This window comes from Lytechinus variegatus, chromosome 1 (genome assembly GCF_018143015.1).
Source record: "Lytechinus variegatus isolate NC3 chromosome 1, Lvar_3.0, whole genome shotgun sequence".
NCBI lineage: Eukaryota > Metazoa > Echinodermata > Echinoidea > Temnopleuroida > Toxopneustidae > Lytechinus > Lytechinus variegatus.
The window spans coordinates 9,713,954-9,729,958 of NC_054740.1; the positions used below are offsets into that span (position 1 = coordinate 9,713,954).

The following is a 16,005-nucleotide window of genomic DNA, read 5'->3' on the forward strand; positions in this document are numbered from 1 at the left end:
AAAAGGACCAACTTGACTTAACCATAAACTGTTAAAATAATGGTAATTCCACATGTTCAGGGAGTAATAAAATTTTGTTTCACATGACAATGGGGAGAATTTTTTTTTTTTCATATAATAAAATTTAAAAGAAATAGTGAGTGGGTGACGTCATCAGTCTGCCAATTTGCATACCGTCCAGGATGTGCATATAACTGTATTTGTGAAATTAAGCGAAACTTTAAAATGTCATTACTTTCCTATTTTACATCCGACTTTGATAAAATTTTCAGTGTTTTGCTTGCTGAATTTTTCTCCTTTTATTCAAATTCACTTTTTGGTGGGGTGGACTTGTCCTTTAAATATTGTGGCCAGATTTTAGCGAAGAGCGGAATGACCGAAAGGTTAACGAATGTTTAAACTGAAGGTCGTGGTTATCAGAAATATCAGTGACCTCATGCGGGAAAATCTCATTTTTGAAAACAAACGTCTATACAATAAAACCAAATAATATAAAATCAAGTGTGAAATAGGGCAATGCCAATGAATTCCGTGTACCTTGTTCGTTACATTATTGACTCAAGGTGTCGTTAACAAAATCTTTGGTTAACCAAAAGAACTCTTCTTCTGACACGCAATGTCAAGTCAGAACGAAATAAAATCGATAGATAATGAATCCACAAATGGGGGCGGGGTGGGGCTTTCCCTTGAAGAGGGGTTCTCTCAACCCCCTTCAGTCTTGCAAGTCATATTGGGTATGATAAACGGAAATGAAAATTAATCTAACGGACCAAACTATTACTAGATCAAAAAAAAATCGGTATGAGAAGATACAGTCTTTAATTTTATCAAAATATGAAATTGCGTTTTGCTTGTTCATTCGCTGCGCTCGCTCAAGTACAGGCATAAGGAAGTATACGTAATTTGGAAAAATAGACGATAGTTGAATTTGAAAACGAAATCAAAGATGGCATGTTGGTTGAAAAAGTTTCTAATCATATTACCGTTATTTGTCTATTAATGAAATTAAGTTTAACAAAGGGAAATGCTTATCTTGCTCGCCGCGCTTGCTCATGATAATTACCAAACGTGTTTTGTATTCTCACTGACCAATGAATTCGTACACTTTTCTGCTAGTTTTTCTCGCAAACCATGTCGTCTGAAGAATATGGTTAGAATTTCGGTCTTCAAGGTACATGTACCCCCAAGGTCCATCCCACTCGGCTAATTGCACCTGTGCTAGGCTTTTGAACAATTACTAGTTGATTTAGTAGTTTCATACAGGTTAACTCTCCATTTTTTGGTGATGATACAAGCCCTCCCCTTCGGGTGCCACGAGCCTATACATGTATATAACAAGAAGTCAAAAGATATTAATTCGACCCAACCCGTTCGAATATTTTTTACAATTTGATATTGCTAATTGACAGAAGTGTATGAATATACATGTAATTGACCATATAAGATTGATTATAGGGAGGGCAACTTCTGAACTTCCTTTGCCCAAATAAGGACGAAATATTGATGACTTTGGAACTATTGTTTGACTGTTGGCGGAAGATTTAGGGCTACTTTACTGTTTTAGGTGATGAATTTGATCCCGTAAGGAGATGTCTTCATCATTACCGATTTATTCTAAAAATGAGCGGGCTAAGGTACCCTATTCAGTGGTCAGATATGGGATGTCTGGTATATATCCTACTGGTAGTAAACATTCAACCCTCTATAATTTCAACTTCATTTTTTATGAATTGTTTAACACTGCTATTCTAACAGACGAGTCTATGACTATGGGAAATGTTTTACGCGCACTTTGATCCCTGTAACAAATAAAAAACCACATCGATACATCAACAAACATATCAATCTTATGGATGAATTTAGAATGCTATGACTTTGCTGAACTGGAGAGCTATAAATGTGAACAAAAGAGAAGGAATTGTAAGAAAAATGGGAGGACACGGCATGAAGTACCAATGAAAATCAGTGCGCGGGGCAATTAGGGCTGAAACACTTCCCTGGGAAGGGGGGTGAAACACCTGTTTGGTTAAACCTTTCTTGGCTTGTAAATTTGTTTTCTTACGACAACCCCCCCCCCTGAAATAAACCCCAGCACCCTCTGTTTATACATCATTCCCAGGGTCCAGGGAGCGTTTCATCAATATTTTCATCCGACAAGTTGTCAGATGTGACATCTTTCCATGATTTTGATTGGCTGACAGGCACTGTTCCTATGGTAACTGTCGGATAAAACGTCCGACGAGTCCTTTCATGAAACGCCCCCTGGCCAGGTCTGAAACCCCACCTCCTTTACATTTACCTTTGACGCTTAATTGTTCCTTCTTCGTTTTTTTTTTGGGGGGAGGGGGGGGGGTTTCCCTCCCTTAACCATCACCCACAGCACAAAGGATAAAAAAAAGAGAAAGAGAAGGGGGAAAACAGTTGCAGAGCCAGAAAAGGAAGGGCGAAAAACGTAGAGGGCAAAGAAGAGAAAGAGAAGACAAAAAGAGAAGTATTACGTATTTAGAAGGGAGGATGGAATAGTGAGAGGAGCATTTTTAGTTATTCCACATACTAAATGAATAAGGGGAAGAAAAAGGATAATGAGTACAAGACGTATAGAAGTAGAATTAGAAGAAGGAGGAGGAGAAGAAGAAGAAGAAAAAGGAAAAAAAGAAGTAGAAGAATAAGATGAAGAAGAAGAAGAAAAAGAAGAAGAAATAGAATAATAAGAATATGGGGAGAAAGAGAAAGAGGAGAAGAATAGGAAGAAGGATGAGTAAAGAAAAAATAATGAAAGAAAGATAGTAAGAAAGAAAGAAAGAAAGAAGAAAAGAAATACGGAAAGAAAGAATGAAAGAAAGAAGGAACGAAAGAAAGAAAGAAAGAAAGAAAAAAAAACACAAAGAAGAAAATACGAGTACAATCAAATCCGCAAAAAAGTCTCACCCCCTCATGATAGGTTTGCAGTTCGGCGTTCAAACAATCTTTATGAGCCTTGTCATCTCTTTTGTGTTTGCCAAGGGTAAAACTACCCCTCTATTGAAAAAAAAAAATCCGAACAAAGATTCTTTAACCTCCACAAGCATGACAAGAGGGAGGTTTAGAAGAAACTCACACATGAGATCTGGTATACCAATGTTGACTTGGCAAACATAATTGATTTTCTGAACGGAAATTTTCAGCCATGATGGGGTGGCATGTCGTGATATCAGCTAGCAATGAACACATAAATGGTTTATTAGCAGCTAACATGGTTTATGATTGCTCCGGTTGATAATTCCTCTAGAGAACGAAATATATAGATACAAATAATGTCAATGACTTTTCAAAGTAATACAATGCGATTCACAACAGTGACTTAATTATTTTTTATTTTACGGTTTTGAAGGATTGTGTTCAGCTCTTGATTATAATTCTCCCCCGGAGGAGGGGGAGGACGGGGGATAACATTTCATCCATTATTCAACTCCCCCATATAGGCCTACACTATATACCTCTACAGAAACACAAAAATGCAGGATGTCTCGTTGCAACTTGGTTAAATTACGATTATGGTAAGAATAACGAAAAATAAAAAAGGCGTGTCATTTTCCAGTCCTCTGTAAAAATAAGAAACAAGTAATTTTTTTCAATACTACGAACAGCCCTGATAAACTGTGAAAATATAGGCCTATATGATATAATTGGCAGTCGATCTTACAAAGTAAAATGTATCAAAAGCGAAGAGCTTGGTTTTTTTTTTGCTTAATTTGTTTTGTTTTATTGCTTTGCTCTGTTTTGTTTTATTCATTTGTTTTTATTTGATAGACAGATAGATAAATGGTATGTATTAAAATTCTCAACATATTGCAGTTAACAAACTGAATTGCATGTGAATTACAAAGCTAAAAATACAAGTATACATTTCATTGAATACATTTTACAATACAATGTTCAAATGTGTAAGTAGATAGTATACTGTATACATACAGTATACTGTATACCATTGATCTTATGATACAATTAAAACTATTAAAATTACATTCATGCATAACTGTGTGTTGTCAGGATCAAGAAAGATTTCTGGAAAGAAGAAGGCAAGGATGAGTACAGGGTTTGAATTTAGGTAGGAAAAAAGAAGAAAAACCATCAGGGAGGGTAAGATTGACCCTGACAAGAACACGTAACAAATACATAAAAAAAAGAAAGGGCAAGTTACGGCAATGAATATGACAAATAATCCTAACAGTAATATACAATACCAAAAGCATAATCATTCAATGGTTTTTGTTGTATATACGGATTTGTTATTTATTTGTTTTATTCATTCGTTTTGTTTTATTGCTTTATTTGTTTTCTTTAGCAAGTAAAAACTGAAGAAGGCCAGGGTCGAAAGCTTTACAAAGCAGTATATACTTTGCTTTATCCTTGAATCTACTCTACTCTTCGCACATATATTATAAACAATGATCAACATGATCAAAGCGATTGGTACATAATATATTCACGCCTCTCTCCTTTTATTTGCAATGAAATCAATATGTCAAATCATCTTTCAAGATCATAATTGGTTGACACGAGTCGCGTTTGATATCGATGAAAAAACGGTAAATGATTAGGTAAACATCGACTCATCACTGTCATACGTAAGAAAACGCTACATCATGACAAATGAACTATGATCAAAAGACATTGAAGAGCACTTTTGGGGTACATACTGTTATATACATAGGCGGTGGAAGGGGGGATGGTCCCCCTAAATGTTTTGTTGATAACTTTTTTTGTTTGCTTGTCAATTTTGTTTCGTTTGCCCCCCCCCCTTGAAATGTTTGTGGTCCCCTCCTAAAATTTAGGTTGATGACCTTTTTATTTTTATTATCTTTTTTTATGCTTGTCTAAAAATTTTGGTGATCCACTCCTAAAATTTAGGTTGATAACTTTTTTGCGGGGGGGGGTTGTCAAATTTTTTACCAGCGTCCGTCCCAAAATTTCAGGTGGATCTCCCCTAAATTTTTTTGCTTATATATATGAAGAATTTTAAGAGCAATTATATTCATTTGTTTAATTATCATCTCTTTAATGATATTTATGGCATGGAGTGATGAAGAATATTCCAGAGTGTCTCAGTAAAGCTTTATTGTGCACTATATTTAATGAGATGAATTAATTTCGATTATTTCTGCAATTTGCAAAGATATACGGTAGAGAAGGCTACACAATAGGCTGAAGATTTTTTTTTTATTTAAGGCAGACAATAGAGCTTCCTCGGGCAGTGGAAAGAACAATAGGATTAGCTATGTTATTTACATCTTGTTGATTTCACTGAGGTAATTCAAGAGGCTTCTGAATTTAGACTGCTCTAGAAATGGGCAGAATGTTCATTTTGTAGACAATACTAGAAGCATCTAGAATAGTGAATAATTTTATATATAAGCTGGTAGTGGAAGAGCCGTGGTGTAGTGGTTGTTACTCTCGTCTTGTAAACAGAGGGTCGTGTGTTCAAATCCCATCGCGGTCTAGCGTCCTTTGGCAAGGCGTCAATCCACACTTTGCCACTCTCGACCCAGGTGCTAAATGGGTACCCGGTAGAATGCGAAAGATATTGTGTTTGATTTGCCGGCGCCATAATGTGGCTCCGATGAATGCAAGGAATGCTCCCCAGGGAGTGGAAATTGTACACTTTTCGTGCTTGATTGAAATGAATCCAATGACCGGGGTAATAATGTGCTGTAACGAGCTTTGGGCCATTATGGGAAAAGCGCTTTATAAAAATTGGCTATTATTATTATTTCTTCAAGGACATCAGCATATAAGATCAGACCTCAGTTTCACGCCAGACTTTATGTCAGAGCATAGATTATTTCCAACTGGAATACCACATTTATCTTCTGTGGAATTATTTACACGCCATCAATGAACTGTTTTCAGTTACTTCGAGAGAGAAATTCTCAGTTCTCATCGAGATCATCAACCTGTTTAAATAAACGCTTTTCAAACCATGGATTGCTGGAATTGACTAGTAATCATAAAAAACATCGTCTTCACGAAGTTCACGGACTTTTCAACTCATTACACAGTGAATCTTGTTATTCATCGTGCTTCAACATCAGTTTCATCATCGCCATCACTGTGAACTTTGATTTAAGAAATCTTCGCCAGCCAACTTGGATTTTACTTTGGATTATTAACACAATTTCAAGAGACGTAAGACCATTGTTTTGCTCTTTATTAGTTTAAATCAATTTCCTGTAATAAACATGACAAAAGAAAAGGAATTCAAATTAAAAAATATTTCATTGTTATTTGTTGCTGTATCGTATAACAATACTACACATCACATGCATATTGCTCAAATAACAAGGATATTGCATAATACGTTTACCCCCAAAAAATATATTACAAAAACTAGTAGATTCCAGGTAAATATGAAGATAAATTTATATGTCACACTTTGGTCTTTTAAAAAATGAAATAGATACAGAATAGCCAGTGAATTTCATTGTCTATAGAGAGGGTATTATATTGGTGCAATATTTCCGAAATTGCGAGCTAGCGAAGCGTGCGAGACGGCTTTTTTTTATGTTGGCAGGTAAAAAAGTCAAATCAACTTGATTATTATTTAGAAATCCGATGGGAGATAAGATGCTGAAATTGAAAAAAAATCATTGGAATTATTAATCCAGAAATCAACTTTCCGAGAATATTTAGGGGTCACTATAGCCACATAACCCGCCATATGCACCCAGCCCACTACTAGACCACTCGCGAATTATATCAGTTTAACTTTTGTGAATTATTTAGCAATTTTATTTAGAGCTAGAATACATGTTTAGAACACAAAACTGTTTAATGATCGTTATTCAATCCCTAAGAAGAGGAAATTCGATTCAATTCAATTTATTCAAACATTTAAAAAAAATCAATGTACAAAATCATATATTAAATGTAGCGTATTTTAAATGATTAGGGTGCCCCTAAAAGCAAAAGTTTGATGAGGGGGACACCCAATACATAATTATATACATATATAAACTTACATAAGAGTTAAAAAAGGTAACAATAGTAAACACAAACAATACATAAGAGAATAAGACGGTAAACCTACAGGGGAGGGGGGGGGGGGGGGGTCAGGAAAAAGGGTGTGGAAATGAATTATATGATTAATCGGCATACATAATTACAGGTGAACTTTTGAATTTTGTTTTAAATGCACTAACGTTTGTGCTAGAAATTACATTGGAAGGGAGGGAATTCCATATTCGAGGACCAGTGAATTTAAATGAATGAAGGGTTGATTAAATAAACGCTATAGGATAATGGAATTTAGAGTGGGAACGGGTATTGTATTGATGGTAGTCTTTATTATATTTTAATAGATTGATTATATTAAGGGGTGCTAAGTTGTGATTTACGTAGTACATTAGAATTGCAATTTGAATTTTATGAATAGCAAAAACTGTCAAGGTTTTTAATCTAAAAAATAAAGGGCGTGACGGAGCTAGGTAGTGGGAGCTTAGTTTTGTAGTGCCACAGCTTGCCCAAGTGCATATTACCAATATAAGGAAGCAATAAAGAATTGTAGAGAATAAGGAAATGATTTTCTGTAAGATTATTACGTAATTTAGCTAATATACCTATATTTTTTGACATCTTATTACTAACAAAAAGGCGGTGTTCATTGAAAGACAATTTGTCATCAAGTACAAATCCTAAGAATTTTACGGAATTGACTAATTTTAAAGTTACGTTTCTAATGTTAACATTGAAGTCAAAAGACACATTGTGGGATAAATGAGGTTTACTAAAATACATAACACTTGTTTTATCATAATTGACAATGAGTTTGTTAGCATCGAACCAATCACAAATATTACATAATTCATCTTTTGTTTTTTCCAGTAAATATATAAAATTGCTATGGGTAGAAATAATAGTAGTGTCATCAGCAAATAAAACATAATCAAAGAATGAAGATGCTGAACATAAATCATTTATATAAATAAGGAAAAGAAGCGGGCCCAGTATAGAGCCTTTGGGGACTCCATACTGGGCGATAGAATATTGAGAATCATAATTGTTAAATGAGGTGTAGCTTTGTCGATCAATTAAGTAGCTCTGGAACCATTCCCACACTGCCCCCTTAATACCGTATAATTTATATGAGAATGTTATGGTTTATGAGGTCGAAGGCTTTTGATTGGTCTAGGAATATTACAAATGAGTGGTAATTATTATTTATATTAGTTAAGAGGGTATTGTGTAAGTCAATTAATGCATGCTCACATGAATGTCCTACCCTAAATCCGTATTGACAGTTGTTTAATATTCTATTATTATCTAAGTGCATGGGAAATTAATCTTTTGTATACAATTTTTTCCAGGATCTTAGAAAAGCATGGTAATAATGTCAAACTAGAAAAACATCAATAAGTTGTTATTTTTGTTAACTTGTCACGTCTAACTTTCAAAGTAGAGTAAACATGAGATGATTAAGGCAAGCAAAAGAACGAAAGTCTGCAAAGAAATTTGAAAAGAGTACCGCCCCTTTCCAACTCCCCCATCAATTGAAACAGCTTACTGTTGCCTGAAAACAACTAATAAAAAGAAGAATTTACCCTAGAGTTATTTTCAATTAAAGCACATAATGAGAAAATGAATGTTCAGTGACAATTACGTAAAATCACGTTTTGGGGGAAATTTATAACCATTTCCCGTGGAGATGGATCATGATTTTCAATAGAAACATTATTTCATACGTTCTTTTGTGAAAAAACAAAACCATTGAACCAAGTTCGCACGCAAATAAAACTTTGATGTATTCTCAGACATGTCAGAGGCGGATGTAAGATTTTATCTATCTAACTGTCTGTCTGCCTTTCTGCCTATCTATCTATCTATCTATCTATCTGTCTATCTATCTATCTATTTATCTATCTATCTATCTATTTATATTATATCTATCTATCTATCTTTCAATCTATTCATGTTATATCTATCTATTTATATATATATATATATAAACTAATGTTCTTTCATCAGATCTATTCGCAAAAAGGAAACTTCGTATTTTAACGAAATGATGTACATTCGACAAGTATAAACACAAGTCATGTTTGCATGCTAGAGAGAGCTCAATATTCAGAAATATAATATATAGCATAGCGAACAAAGAATGAAAAATTGCACTTTCGTTCATTGCTCTTTTGTGACGGTTCTGATCCGTCTCTTTTGTAGAAAAGGTCTTTAAAACCCAATGGTAATGATTTGAAATATTCATGCAATCGAGCAAAGCAATGTGGCTTATCATTGATACGCCACATTGCTTTGCTCATTTGATAGAGAATGGACACACAGTCTAAATTCACTGACAAGAACATGAAGAATGTGCCATCGACCTTTTCAAAATAATATGTGGCCAATGTAGATTTATATCGATTTCAGAATGTTCGCCTAAACTTGCACTGTCATAAGGTGGTGCTATTTCATTATAAGAAAGATTAAAACGTGCTAAACTCCTGATAATTCTCAGAATGTTTGTTGTTGCGTATTCATATAGTCAATGTGCTCCCCATATTAATACTGAATTATTTTAGACTTCGATATACACGGGAATGGGGTGAAAATACGAACGGGTAAGGGGTCCTCGAATTAGTGAGGTCAAGCAGTCGCTCCTTCTTTAATGAACATAAGTATTCTATTAGAAAAAGCTGCCATTTCATTGTTCATGGCGGTGGAGGTATTTTTTTTTCGCTTCTAAGGCAACGTGAGAGGGGGCTGTTCTTCTTTTAGTGCGGTTAGCGAGCAATCTCGTCTTTATCAAGTTCTTCAGTTGTTCATTTTTTTGTATGATTTCTATCAACAAATATAGGTTAGGGTGATTCAATTCGTTCAAACATATCGGCTCTATCCTTAAAAAAGTTGCGTAATTACTTTAAAACAGTGGCGTAATGACTAAGAGCAACAAATTTCGGGGAGCCAAAACGTCGCGTACGGTAAAAAATTCAAAAAGTTGCGAGCGACCAAAAATTTAGACATGTAAAAACAGAATGTTTTATTTATTTTATTTATTTATTTATTTTCCACTCGTGGGCTGCATGGCCCTCTTCAGCCACAGGCTGTTCTTCTGAGGGGTCCAGTATACACGTATAAAAAATACAAACATACAATGTACAAACAAATACATATATAAAAGAAAACATAAATCAATCTTATACAAAATAACTTACGACTACAAATTACAACTTGTACAAATGTTAAAAAAAATTGTGATAGGGATGGTGGGGGGTTAACTATTTTTTTCTGTTTTTTCCTTCATAGAAATGTTGGTGGTCCAACGCATGCCTTAAAGATCTCCATCTTTATTGGAACGCCCATGACCTGATTACAATTTTATTTCAGTAACCAAAGCAACTTAAAGGTATTGTTTAACTTTGTGAGCAGCCGAATTAAAAACTTCTCAAACCAATATGAAACATGTGTACAAGTGCATGTATTAGAACTAATAAACCCTGAAAACAACCATTATTGAGAATGAAAAGCTAAAACTACAAGGCAAACACCGATTTTGTAAATAGGCGTCTTATAGACGCTTTTTTGGCTTGCGCCGCCAATGATCAAGTAATGAAAATTTTCATAGTACTACTCTCTACATCTCCGACAAGTAACTTCTTAATCTGCCTACCACTCGGGTCCATGGGAACGATTTTTTTATACAGGGGGAGCTGATGTAAATTTAATTTGAAAAAAAGTAGGCTTTTACTACAATAAATGCAACAACCAATCCCCCCAAAAAAGGTTTCACTACAAAATGAAGGTCACTTTTGTTACATTTCTCCATTTTTACACCTCTTCCAGCATACCGGGGGGGGGGGGTGCTGCCTATGGAGAATAATACACGCAGCACCCCAGCATCCTCGCATCCCAGGGCCATGCTACCCATACATTACATTGCGCTGTTACCTGTCCCTTTCTTTCATCTAATTTTTCTTGATTTTTTTCAACACATACTCCCTTTCATTGTTATCATTTTTTGGTCATAATTTGAAGGTGTTATATATTTCAATGTATATTGATTGTTTGAGGTATTTTATAATGTGATGTAAATTCCACCTAATGCAGCTTTGGGCTGCTAGTATGTGAGTTTTAATGAATACCATTTCAAATAAAAATTCAAAGTATTATGAATAGAATATTGAGAAGTGCTCCTTAAAATACAGGTAATGCTCTCCTCGACTTGAAGCAGATCACGTGACAAAGTGATGAAATAATTTTATTGGGTCAATGAATACACATTATCAATCCTCACCTAATTATTGTATCCCCCAACAGAGTTCGGAGGATACTATAGATTTGGCCTCGTCGCGCCGCCGCGTCCGCCGCAGAGATTTCCTTGTGGGCGCTCTATCAGCTGCATTTCTTCTCCGATCGTCTTCAAATTTGGCATGAAGGTTGAGTATGGTATAGTGAAGTAGCCTATTGATTTTGGTGTGGGCGGAGGTCACATGGTAAGGTCAGAGGTCATTTTCAGGTCAACATTAAAGTTTACATGCAAGACTCTCTTATGACACCTAACTCTGCAACCGTAAGTCACTTTTCAACAAAACCTGGATGATAGATGGATTTGGGGTACCTGCATGTTATGCTGTAGTCGGAGGTCACATGGTAAGGTCAAGGGTCATTTTCATGTCAACGTTAAAGTTTATATGCAAGACTCTGTTATGACACCTAACTCTGCAACCGTAACTCACCTTTCAACCATACTTGGATGGTAGATGGATTTAGGGTACCTGCATGACATGCTGCAGTCGGAGGTCACATGGTAAGGTCAAAGGTCATTTTCAGGTCAACGTTGAAGTTAACATGCAAGACTATCTTTCTCCGCAACCATAAGTCACTTTTCAACCACGACTTGGGGGACCTGCATGCTAGGGTCATTGTCGCCATGATAATTGTACTTTTTGTCAAATTTCTGTGTGAGCTCTATATATATATATATATATCGCAATGATGGATGACGCGGTGGGTTCGGCGGATACAATGTGCTCGGCTGCGCGACCCGCCGAGCATCTCTAGCTGTTGAGTGCAACAATGTTGAAGTGAAGGAATGTTACTTAATTCTCTTGCAGCACTCCATAGTGACTGTAAGTTTGATCGTTATTAAAATTTTGTCGCAATTTAACATTTTCTCTCATACATATTGTTCAAAGCTTCGTTTTCTTACGTAACGCACAGTGCCTATAGATGAAAATCGAAATAAGAGTAATAAATCTGTTACTTGTTAAAGAAACACAAACGAAACGGGATCGTTGTAAAGAATAAACCTCATCATATCCGATAAAAGTCATATATTACAAGATTAATGATAAACCTCATATTCTTTTCCCAGTGATGGATGTGGCCGGTGAGTTGCTTGTTGATCGCTGATTATCTAATAACGAAGAAAATGATTTAGTACGATGATTAAATTTGAAGAAGCGAAAAAGAAGCGAAATAAAAAAGTGAATACATAAACAAATAAATGAATGAATAAATAAATAATAAGTATATAAGTAAATGAATAAAATAAAATAAACAAACAAACCAACAAACGAACGAACGATCAAACGAACAATCAAACGAACAAACAAACAAACAAATAAATTGATACATAAATAAACAACATAAATGAATAAATAAACAAATAAAATCAAACTTTTTCTGGGACGCGTAAATGACACATCCATCAAGTGTTTTTGCTTTGAAAATGACTGTTTTTTCTATGTTCGTTGAAAGAATTCAGAAACAGAATGGGTCACATTAGTGCAGGGTTATAGAAATACAAGGGCGTAACAAGGACACTCTGATAGAGCGAAACAATCTGTATTTATCAATTGAATTGCAGGTATAATAAATACATCTCTTTTTATGCACTTCTTCTTTCTCTCTATCCCTTTTTCTTCCTTTTATTTGTCACAACTTGAAATAAACATAGGGTGGCGTTAGCCCTGGCCCCGTAAAACCACTCTGTATGTATTAAAATATGATATTTTGTCATGACTTTGGTTGAATAACGCGAAACCTTTCTATCAAAAAAATCAAAGGACATTGAAAAATATAAAAAGTTTAGAAAGAGGTTCCTGTTCAACTTAAACTTTTGAACTCACTATACTGTTCGCTTTTGATTTGCATGATCGAATTTGTATGCATGATTCAATCAAAAGATATAACCCATATTTATTCTCACAATGTGCACTCTCAAAACAAATCAATCAAATTGACTAGATTAGTAGTCAGCTGTGTTCAACTGATATGTCTACTTACATTTCTGACGTATATTCAGAAATAACTCTCTGTTCTAGTAAAATACGACTAAAAAAAAAGTAAAATGTGACTAGAAAAATAGTTGCACCAAGCTGACTTGATGACTGGTCATTTTTACTGATTTGTTTTGAAAGTGCATGTGTGTTTTTATGGGGAGGAGAGACCAAAAATATTCCTTTTAATTTTTTCCTTGAAATTAGAAGTTTCTTAGGAAATTGAGGTCGTGTAGCATCAGAGAGCATTTTCTTTAGAAACTCAGTATGAAAAAGGAGCTACATATTATCGACAATGGAAACATTATAAAGAAGGGATTATTCTATTTGAAAGATTCACTTGCAGAAGGGAATACAATGCTAAATAAGGAAAATGGATGCTGAGCGGGCATGAAAAAGAGCGGTTAAAGAGGCAACTTATCTGATACAAAGGAAAGAGCCCTCGTTAACATAACGATTCATTGTAAGATTAACGGGGCGCTGATGGGCGGATGGGCACTTTTTAGTGCTTCAAAAGATGGGGGGCAGTATGCACCCCCACGCCTTCAGGATGACCGCCCCTGTGTGAGAATGGGTGAATGGGTGTGTGGGGGTGGCTTAGGGCCATACAGACAAAGCGTGTGACTTTGCCTTTCATATTTGAGGGTTATGCTTCGTTTTCTGTTGAAACTTATAATTTTGAATTTGTTTATGGCATCCTTTATTACCAATCGTTTATTATTTTACTTTTGTGTAACTTTGTGTTTCATTTATTAATCGTTTGCAATTCACTATCTCCTGGGATACACGAACCTAATGACATTCTTAAAGAGAGGTTTATAATGATTCTTATTTACCAAGGGTAGCCACTCATTTCTTATTAACTGTTCTCCATGTGGTTCCTGCATTACATATCTGATTTGATTTGAGTAATTGGATTGATTTGGACAGCAACTAATCAGCAGGCAGCTTAAAAATATTAAAGCTGCTGCTGGACGATGGCCGCTATATATGAATAAATCAAACATTTCTTAAATTTCCAACTTAAATATGCTCATTATCCTCTTCGACAATGGCGTCTTCATGCATTCCCAGCTGAGATCGGTAAGAAATCACTGGTTCACTGCTTTTCATCCTGCCTGTGGGGAATCTACAGGTAGGACTATGGCATGCCAATGCTGTATAGAGCACACAATTAAAAAAATCATTAAAATATCAGTTTTGTGGCCAAAATTATCAATATCTTTACAGTGCAATTCAATTTTCATTAGTAACTTAGAATGATTTTTGTATTGACCAGAGCGCTCAAAAACTGGAATTTTGGGCATATTTTTGTGTACACCCTCTATTGGTGAAAAGTAATATGGCAAGAAAATGTTCATTTTTGATAAAGAAAAAAATAATTTAAAGAATCAAATTTACTTAAGAGCCAAGTTATATAATGAAAAGCTGTAATGGAAACTGACAGTGTAAAAAAATCAAGCATTTGTCCTAAAGAAAAAGAGAAAATAAGCCAAACATTGTCAAACTTATTTTGCCACACATGGAGATTTAACTGAGAACAAGGTTATATCATAACCTTGTTCATTGAATGAGCGGAAGAAATCTTGAGCAAGCGCTTGCAAAGATCCAAAAGATGAACTAATATAAGGAAGAAACTAAAATATATTCAAATTTATGAGCTTATATTTCTTATTTCAACCTTGTTTGATATTCTTTTCTGAGCATTTGTCATAAGTGCATTTTTGTTTGCTTATATTCATTATCAGACAAACACGTATTATGTATTTGCAACGTACGTGTAAAAAACTTTAAACTTACCGGGCGCAAATATCACAAAAATAGACTTTAGTAAAAAAAAAAAAAAATTGTGCCTTTCTTCCGTTGGTACAGTGTCTTTTCTTGGGATTGATGAAGCAATCACAAAAACACATTACATTAGTGGTAGTTAAACAAACAATGTATAGTAGGCTACAAGTAAAAAGGTGCTTACCTTAATTGCTGATTTCAGTCGTTTAATCTCTCCCAAAACAGTCCTCTTCTGGCGGTAACTGTCTGCTCGAGGCATCGTCGGCAGGCCAACATTAGCCCTCGTCATCCTCATACTCCTCGACGGAATCAACGAAGACCGTGATGCAGTTGAGAGCGACGACGATGTCGAGACCTGTCGGATCGTACTAAAACTAGAATCGTAACCATGGTAACCTTTGTGATAGGTGTCCTTCTTGCCCCTTTCAACGGGGGAGGGGTACGTCACCTCACCCCTTAGGATCTTTACGATGTCGTGGTTTGACATGATGGGTCGAACGAAGTCGAATTAAGTCGAAAACTCCGTGGATGATCGCTGCTGGTGTATTCGGTTGTATATGTTGAATATTACCTAAAGTATGATAATAGATTTGCCATTATCAACAACAGTTTAGTTGTATGACCGATCATTCAACGTGGTTTATCTGTTGAACAACTGTAAACGAGCTGGATGAAGATATCTCGTCAACCGAAAATCATAATGCTTAATTTGCTTGCCCGTGTCATATTTCGAATAACCCGGAAAATAGTGTACGCAAATTTTATAACGCGAATGAGCAACATGTCCACATGTATATATGCAAAGCGATGGGGGTAGTGTAGCCAGGTATTCATTCACTCAAAAAGACTCTTCGTCATCAATAAAACTATTTTATTTATGCACTAGAGCATGGCGTCTTTTAAACTCTGATGTCATCGACAGTGCTGTGTCGGCATTTATTTCGATCGTTCGTCGAGTCACAGA

At 35.3% G+C, this 16,005-nt stretch overlaps 1 protein-coding gene across 2 annotated transcripts; it reads right to left on the minus strand.

Moving 5' to 3' along the window:
- Positions 1-2,833: 2,833 nt before the first annotated feature.
- LOC121424110 lies at positions 2,834-15,997 on the minus strand. 2 transcript variants are annotated; one of them, XR_005971352.1, is made up of 2 exons: positions 15,226-15,997; positions 2,834-3,018 (listed from the first exon to the last, which is right to left on the minus strand). XR_005971352.1 is itself a non-coding variant. In XM_041619745.1 (2 exons), the coding sequence occupies exons 1-2, from the start codon at positions 15,526-15,528 to the stop codon at positions 12,317-12,319; spliced, it is 375 nt and encodes a 124-aa protein (XP_041475679.1). In that variant the 5' UTR covers positions 15,529-15,860; the 3' UTR covers positions 11,963-12,316. The 2 variants fall into 2 exon arrangements, 1 of the variants encoding a protein (XP_041475679.1); XM_041619745.1 differs by lacking the exon at positions 2,834-3,018 and adding an exon at positions 11,963-12,388 and having other exon boundaries at positions 15,226-15,860.
- Between the last annotated feature and the right edge of the window lie 8 nt (positions 15,998-16,005).

Bases quoted from the DNA above. Each gene is read 5' to 3' on its own strand.
- LOC121424110 (XM_041619745.1), bottom strand. From the start codon at position 15,528: ATGTCAAACCACGACATCGTAAAGATCCTAAGGGGTGAGGTGACGTAC. The intron at 12,389-15,225 runs GTAAGCACCTTT...CTTCGTTATTAG, and splicing joins GACTGAAATCAGCAATTAAG to ATAATCAGCGATCAACAAGC.